This window comes from Taudactylus pleione, unplaced genomic scaffold (genome assembly GCF_031769625.1).
Source record: "Taudactylus pleione unplaced genomic scaffold, aTauple2 ptg000447l, whole genome shotgun sequence".
Lineage (NCBI taxonomy): Eukaryota > Metazoa > Chordata > Amphibia > Anura > Myobatrachidae > Taudactylus > Taudactylus pleione.
Genome location: NW_028284849.1, coordinates 3,675,001 through 3,683,375, shown reverse-complemented (window position 1 = coordinate 3,683,375; position 8,375 = coordinate 3,675,001). Strand labels below are relative to the sequence as shown.

The following is an 8,375-nucleotide window of genomic DNA, read 5'->3' as shown; positions in this document are numbered from 1 at the left end:
GGCCTGGTAGGTCTCTGCATGGGATGCTGAGGTGTAAGCTGGGCCTGATAGGTCTCTGCATGGGATGCTGAGGTGTAAGCTGGGCCTGGTAGGTCTCTGCATGGGATGCTGAGGTGTAAGCTGGGCCTGGTAGGTCTCTGCATGGGATGCTGCGGTGTAAGCTGGGCCTGGTAGGTCTCTGCATGGGATGCTGAGGTGTAAGGTGGGCCTGATAGGTCTCTGCATGGGATGCTGAGGTGTAAGCTGGGCCTGGTAGGTCTCTGCATGGGATGCTGAGGTGTAAAGCGGGACTGGTAGGTCTCTGCATGGGATGCTGCGGTGTAAGCTGGGCCTGGTAGGTCTCTGCATGGGATGCTGCGGTGTAAAACGGGCCTGGTAGGTCTCTGCATGGGATGCTGCGGTGTAAGCTGGGCCTGGTATGTCTCTGCATGGGATGCTGAGGTGTAAGCTGGGCCTGGTATCTCTGCATGGGATGCTGAGGTGTAAGACGGGGCTGGTAGGTCTCTGCATGGGATGCTGAGGTGTAAGCTGGGCCTGGTAGGTCTCTGCATGGGTGGCTGCGGTGTAAAACGGGCCTGGTAGGTCTCTGCATGGGATGCTGTGGTGTAAGCTGGGCCTGGTAGGTCTCTGCATGGGATGCTGAGGTGTAAGGTGGGCCTGGTAGGTCTCTGCATGGGATGCTGAGGTGTAAGGTGGGCCTGATAGGTCTCTTCATGGGATGCTGAGATGTAAGGTGGGCCTGGTAGGTCTCTGCATGGGATGCTGCGGTGTAAGCTTGGCCTGGTAGGTCTCTGCATGGGATGCTGCAGTGTAAGCTGGGCCTGGTAGGTCTCTGCATGGGATGCTGAGGTGTAAAACGGGCCTGGTAGGTCTCTGCATGGGATGCTGAGGTGTAAGGTGGGCCTGGTAGGTCTCTTCATGGGATGCTGAGGTGTAAGCTGGGCCTGGTAGGTCTCCGCATGGGATGCTGAGGTGTAAAGCGGGACTGGTAGGTCTCTGCATGGGATGCTGCTGTGTAAGCTGGGCCTGGTAGGTCTCTGCATGGGATGCTGCGGTGTAAAACGGGCCTGGTAGGTCTCTGCATGGGATGCTGCGGTGTAAGCTGGGCCTGGTATGTCTCTGCATGGGATGCTGAGGTGTAAGCTGGGCCTGGTATCTCTGCATGGGATGCTGAGGTGTAAGATGGGCCTGGTAGGTCTCTGCATGGGATGCTGAGGTGTAAGCTGGGCCTGGTAGGTCTCTGCATGGGATGCTGAGGTGTAAGCTGGGCCTGGTAGGTCTCTGCATGGGATGCTGAGGTGTAAACTGGGCCTGGTAGGTCTCTGCATGGGATGCTGTGTAAGCTGGGCCTGTAGGTCTCTGCATGGGATGCTGAGGTGTAAGGTGGGCCTGGTAGGTCTCCATGCTAAAACTGTTGCAAGTCATGCTGGTATTTGTAGTTCAACAGCTGGAGTGCCGCACTGCAGGGTCTTCTCTGCCTATGATATACAGAGGTGTATGATGCATCCCCAACCTGAGCCCCAGGTAAGGGCAGTAAAGTGAACAGTATGCCTGTACTTTGCCTTCTCAGATAACCCAGCAATACATGTGTATGTGTATACTCCAGTCCTGTCCAATCCTGAGCTAGCTGTCTGCAGCGAGCTCATCAAAAGCCAGATATGAAATTGGACATAGACTCTGTGCCTCTGATACCATGATTGGCAGTTACCTGTCTGCGCGCTCTCTTACAGCCCTCCTACATCGCCCATTACTAGCTGATGACATCACAGATTGACCACTCCCACAACGCCTTGCTGATACTGGTAAGTGCGGACAGTAAGCTGCACACATTCCACATATGCATTTATTTCCGCTCAGTTCCTGTGTGTCACATTCAATAATGTCCCCTCTGTTCCTGTGTGTCACATTCATTAATGTCCCCTCTGTTCCTGTGTGTCACAGTCATTAATGTCCCCTCTGTTCCTGTGTGTCACAGTCATGTCCCCCTCAGCTTCATGTTTGCAACATACATCCATGTCATTTCATTCCTGTATGGCATTCCTGTGTCACATCCATTTCCTTCCCTGCAGCTCCATGTGTGCCACATTCATTAATGTCCCCTCATTCCCGTGTGTCACATGTATTAAAGTTCCCTCATTTTTTGTGGATCACACTCATTGGCATCTTCTGCGATCCATGTGGCAATTACACCGATTAGTGTCCCACTAGTTTAATGTATGTGTGCCACATGTATTAATGTCCCTTCATTCCTATATGTCACATTTATTAATGTAATCTCTTTATCATTTATTAATGTCCTCTCAGCCTCATGTGTGCCACACTTATTGGTGGCTCTTCCTTTGTCACATTAATTAGAGTCTACTCTAATGGATGTGACGCATATGGATCGATGTGTCCCCATCTCCATGTGTGCCACGTCCATTCGAGTCTCCCCCATCTCCATGTGTGCCACGTCCATTCGTGTCTCCCCATCTTCATCGGTCGCACGTCCATTCGTGTCTCCCCATGTGTGGCACGTCCATTCGTGTCTCCCCATCACCATGTGAGGCACATCCATTCGAGTCTCCCCCATCTCCATGTGTGCCACGTCCATTCGTGTCTCCCCATCTCCATGTGTGCCACGTCCATTCGTGTCTCCCCATCTCCATGTGTGCCACGTCCATTCGTGTCTCCCCATCTTCATCGGTGGCACGTCCATTCGTGTCTCCCCATGTGTGGCACGTCCATTCGTGTCTCCCCATGTGTGGCACGTCCATTCGTGTCTCCCCATGTGTGGCACGTCCATTCGTGTCTCCCCATCACCATGTGAGGCACATCCATTCGTGTCTCCCCATCTCCATGTGTGCCACGTCCATTCGTGTCTCCCCATCTCCATGTGTGCCACGTCCATTCAAGTCTCCCCCATCTCCATGTGTGCCACGTCCATTCGTGTCTCCCCATCTCCATGTGTGCCACGTCCATTCGTGTCTCCCCATCTCCATGTGTGCCACGTCCATTCGTGTCTCCCCATCTTCATCGGTGGCACGTCCATTCGTGTCTCCCCATGTGTGGCACGTCCATTCGTGTCTCCCCATGTGTGGCACGTCCATTCGTGTCTCCCCATCACCATGTGAGGCACATCCATTCGTGTCTCCCCATCTCCATGTGTGCCACGTCCATTCGTGTCTCCCCATCTCCATGTGTGCCACGTCCATTCGTGTCTCCCCATCTCCATGTGTGCCACGTCCATTCAAGTCTCCCCCATCTCCATGTGTGCAACGTCCATTCGTGTCTCCCCATCTCCATGCGTGCCACGTCCATTCGTGTCTCCCCATCTCCATGCGTGCCACATCCATTCGTGTCTCCCCATCTCTTTGTGTGCACGTTGTGCCACGTCCATTCGTGTCTCCCCATCTCCATGTGCGCCACGTCCATTCGTGTCTCCCCATCTCCATGTGTGCCACGTCCATTCGTGTCTCCCCATCTCCATGTGTGCCACGTCCATTCGTGTCTCCCCATCTCCATGTGCGCCACGTCCATTCGTGTCTCCCCATCTCCATGTGTGCCACGTCCATTCGTGTCTCCCCATCTCCATGTGTGCCACGTCCATTAGTGTCTCCCCATCTCCATGTGTGCCACGTCCATTAGTGTCTCCCCATCTCCATGTATGCCACGTCCATTCGTGTCTCCCCATCTCCATCTGTGCCATGTCCATTCGTGTCTCTCCATGTGTGGCACGTCCATTCGTGTCTCCCCATCTTCATCGGTAGCACGTCCATTCGTGTCTACCCCATCTCCATGTGTGGCACATCCATTCGTGTCTACCCCATCTCCATGTGTGGCACGTCCATTCGTGTCTACCCCATCTCCATGTGTGGCACATCTATTCGTGTCTCCATCTCCAGGTGTGCCACGTCCATCCGTGTCTCTCCATCTTCAGGTGTGCCACGTCCATTCGTGTCTACCCCATCTCCATGTGTGGCACGTCCATTCGTGTCTACCCCATCTCCATGTGTGGCACATCTATTCGTGTCTCCATCTCCAGGTGTGCCACATCCATCCGTGTCTCTCCATCTCCAGGTGTGCCACGTCCATTCGTTTCTACCCATCTCCATGTGTGGCACGTCCATTCGTGTCTCCCCATCTACATGTGTGGCACGTCCATTCGTGTCTCTTCAGCTCCATGTGTCATGCCCACTTGTGTGTCCCCCATCTCCATGTGTCACGTCCACTTGTGTCCTCTCAGCGTAATGTGTCTCATTTGACGATGGTCTACCCTGTTCCTGAGCGTCCCAATCATTACTGTCCCTTCCTCCCTGTGTCATATTCATTAATATCCCCTCAGTTCTTGTGTCACATTCATTATCGTCCCCTCGGTTCTTGTGTGTCACATTCATTATCGTCCCCTCGGTTCTTGTGTGTCACATTCATTAAAATCCTCTCAACTCCATGGGGTCACTTCACTAGGTGCGAATTGTGCACGATGCGCTGTTGCAGCGTTTAAGTAGGGGTGCGTATTAAGATATGTGACTTAGGGTGATACCAAAAGCGTGACTAATGTGCGCTCCACATTCTGTCTAATTGATTTGTGCCCCCCCCACCAATCTGTGCCACATTATTGTCCCCTCAGCTCCACAATCCCTGGTGGCTCCTGTGCGTCACAGTCCCAGAGTAACGGGAGACATTTATACTGAAAAGTGCCTAACCAATTCAAACAAGGGTATGCAGCCTGTGATACGCCAGCTCCTGTGGGACTACACATCCCAGCAAGCTCTACCACAGTTTGTGTTTTAGCATACCCCGAGTTTTGTAGTTCCCCAGCAGCTGGCGTACCACAGTTTTTGTGTTAGGATATGCTAAAACTGTGGCAGGGCATGCTGAGATGTGTAGTTCCCCAGCAGCTGGCGTACCACAGGTTGCTGCTGAGAGAACCACCTAATCAAAATCCGAATTTAATATTCTACAATTACTGGCCATAACCTTACGTCAATTAGTGCAAAAATACATTTTATTAAATCTGTATAAATTAATTACAAACATTTAAAAAAAAAAGCTGATTATAGAGTGACGGTCAGTACATGAGTATTACAATCACAGCGAGATTATGTCCTCTGCTCCCCACTGATCCCACTTATTTGCACGATTTGTATTTACCATTAAAAAACTTTTTATTTTATTTTTTTTCTTAACTCCCATTTGTTTATTTTTTTTAAAGGAAAGATTTGTCCCCATATACTGTATCTCTAGTGTAACCCCCGTCCCCCCCTATACTGTATCGCTAGTGTAACCCCCGTCCCCCCCATATACTGTATCTCTAGTGTAACCCCCGTCCCTATATACTGTATCTCTAGTGTAACCCCCGTCCCTATATACTGTATCTCTAGTGTAACCCCCGTCCCCCCCATATACTGTATCGCTAGTGTAACCCCCGTCCCCCCATATACTGTATCTCTAGTGTAACCCCCGTCCCCCCCATATACTGTATCTCTAGTGTAACCCCCGTCCCCCCCATATACTGTGTATCGCTAGTGTAACCCCCGTCCCCATATACTGTGTCTCTAGTGTAACCCCCGTCCCCCCCATATACTGTGTATCGCTAGTGTAACCCCCATATACTGTATATCTCTAGTGTAACCCCCGTCCCCATATACTGTATCGCTAGTGTAACCCCCGTCCCCCCCCATATACTGTATCGCTAGTGTAACCCCCGTCCCCCCCATATACTGTATCTCTAGTGTAACCCCCGTCCCCCCCATATACTGTATCTCTAGTGTAACCCCCGTCCCCCCCATATACTGTATCGCTAGTGTAACCCCCGCCCCCATATACTGTGTATCGCTAGTGTAACCCCCGTCCCCCCATATACTGTATCTCTAGTGTAACCCCCGTCCCCATATACTGTGTCTCTAGTGTAACCCCCGTCCCCCCCATATACTGTGTATCGCTAGTGTAACCCCCGTCCCCCCATATACTGTATCTCTAGTGTAACCCCCGTCCCCCCCATATACTGTATCTCTAGTGTAACCCCCGTCCCCCCCATATACTGTATCGCTAGTGTAACCTCCGTCCCCCCATATACTGTGTCTCTAGTGTAACCCCCGTCCCCCCCATATACTGTGTATCGCTAGTGTAACCCCCGTCCCCCCATATACTGTATCTCTAGTGTAACCCCCGTCCCCCCCATATACTGTATCGCTAGTGTAACCTCCGTCCCCCCATATACTGTATCTCTAGTGTAACCCCCGTCCCCATATACTGTGTCTCTAGTGTAACCCCCGTCCCCCCCATATACTGTGTATCTCTAGTGTAACCCCAATATACTGTATATCTCTAGTGTAACCCCCGTCCCCATATACTGTATATCTCTAGTGTAACCCCCGTCCCCCCCATATACTGTATCGCTAGTGTAACCCCCGTCCCCATATACTGTGTATCGCTAGTGTAACCCCCGTCCCCCCATATACTGTATCTCTAGTGTAACCCCCGTCCCCCCCATATACTGTGTATCGCTAGTGTAACCCCCGTCCCCATATACTGTGTATCTCTAGTGTAACTCCCATCCCCATATACTGTATCGCTAGTGTAACCCCCGTCCCCCCCATATACTGTGTATCGCTAGTGTAACCCCCGTCCCCATATACTGTGTCTCTAGTGTAACCCCCGTCCCCCCCATATACTGTGTATCGCTAGTGTAACCCCTGTCCCCATATACTGTATATCTCTAGTGTAACCCCCCGTCCCCTTATGTCACCGCTTCCAGCATTTCACAGAATAAAATAATGGTCCTGATTTAGATATGGACGCGGTGCCCGTGTTTGAGTAATTGAGCGATGTTTTGTTATTGCGAATACGTGAAAAGGTCAGAAAGCCCTTATTGCACATGTGCGAGACCAAGTGTCCTATGTCGTCCGTAATCGCATACGGTATCACTAACACTTGAGAAGGGGTTTGCAATCCCCGGTGTGGCGCAGGGGAGACTGGGAGGTGACATAAAGTGATCGCAAAAAGGGGCCGTATCATGGGCGTGTCTGAGCACGCTGCTGCTTTCCCAATCGCGCGTGCAGCCCGTCAGAGGCCATGTTTAGTTACATTGTCAGGAGAGTAGATGCTACGCTACCGCAGCTGGCAATGGTGCGACCGATGTTGGAGTGTTCACATTCTCCATCGCAATTGCACAAGCCACGCAGCCGGACAGTGGGTGTCTCACCGCTCGTACCCCCATAGCACCCTCCCCCATAAAGGGTAACATATTAGCGTATTCCAGCAACCGCTATTGCCAGAGTGGCTGCATTCCCAACCGTCTCTGAATCAGGACAGAAGGCACCGCCCCCTGACCTGCTGGGGCACACCCCTATTCCAACGGGAACCTGATTAGTCCTGGAAAGAGCTGGGCTCTGGGTGTCGTATGAAGCTGGGGTTTCTGAGTCCTGCCTCCATGTGGCATATTCAATTCCACATGAGGTTTAGCGAGGAAAAAACCTTGCGCCCAATTTTGGATTACCACGGGTATGCGCGCTCCCGATACCGGCGGTATCCAAATTATAAAAAATAAAAAAAATATAAGAAAAAAATCACACTTACCTGCCCCGAGGTCTCCGCGGCTCCCAGTGGCCTCCCCTCCATCTTCTCACTGGGGAGGGGGCTGCTGGGAGTTCCGGGGGCTGCAGGGAGGCACAAGGACTGCTGGGAGATGTAGTTCTCCCTGCATCCATTAAGGGGGAGGGGGGAACACCGGGGGTCTCACACACTCACTCATACACATTGCATACTCACCGCTGCTGCAGACCTGACGCTGGATGCAGAAGGTAAGTAATTAAGGACTAATTAAGCTAATTGCAAACTTCCAATTGCTTCATTAGTCCTCAGGAGGGAGGGGGGGCTTTGCCGCTGGGGTCCCAGAACAAGTCCCAGTGATTTTTCCTAAAATTAACGATATTATGAAAAGTCAGACGTGGGAGGTGCGTGAAAAAAAACACCTCCCGATACTCCAAAATAGAAAAAAAACAGGCACCTAATTGTATAGCTAAAATCCCGCACATGTAGGAAAAAGCTCGCAGTCGCAGTTGCGGGATTTTTGGTATTCTCGCCCCCAATTGAATACGCCCCCATCAGTGCATTTTCAGTAAATCCCAGTATACACAAATGAATCTAGATCACTAATTGTCCCAGCTGTCTGCAAACACCCTGTCAGGCCGCTTCTCATTAAGTCCTCTCGCCGGGGTCTGACCAGCGTCTCCCAGTCTTATTCATATGAGAAAGTTTTCCTCCACTAAAGTCTGTGTCGCCAGGTTTTTCTTTCCAACCAGGGAGCGTATAAATTTCACAACCTACACAGAAAGCAGAGGGCAGGTCGTAAAGATGTGCATTACATATATAAGAACAATCTCTCCCCCGCC

The 8,375-nt window shown here is 51.5% G+C and overlaps 1 protein-coding gene across 2 annotated transcripts in view; it reads right to left on the bottom strand.

Annotated features, from left to right (window-relative positions):
- Nucleotides 1-6,675: 6,675 nt before the first annotated feature.
- Nucleotides 6,676-8,375, bottom strand: part of LOC148505605 (meckelin-like) — a 38,417-nt gene continuing 36,717 nt past the window's right edge. For both annotated transcript variants that reach the window (XM_088447985.1, XM_088447986.1), the window contains one exon: nt 6,676-8,306. In XM_088447985.1, coding sequence (XP_088304111.1) covers nt 8,226-8,306 — 81 coding nt within the window. In that variant the 3' untranslated portion in view covers nt 6,676-8,225. The remainder of the gene's footprint in view (nt 8,307-8,375) is intronic.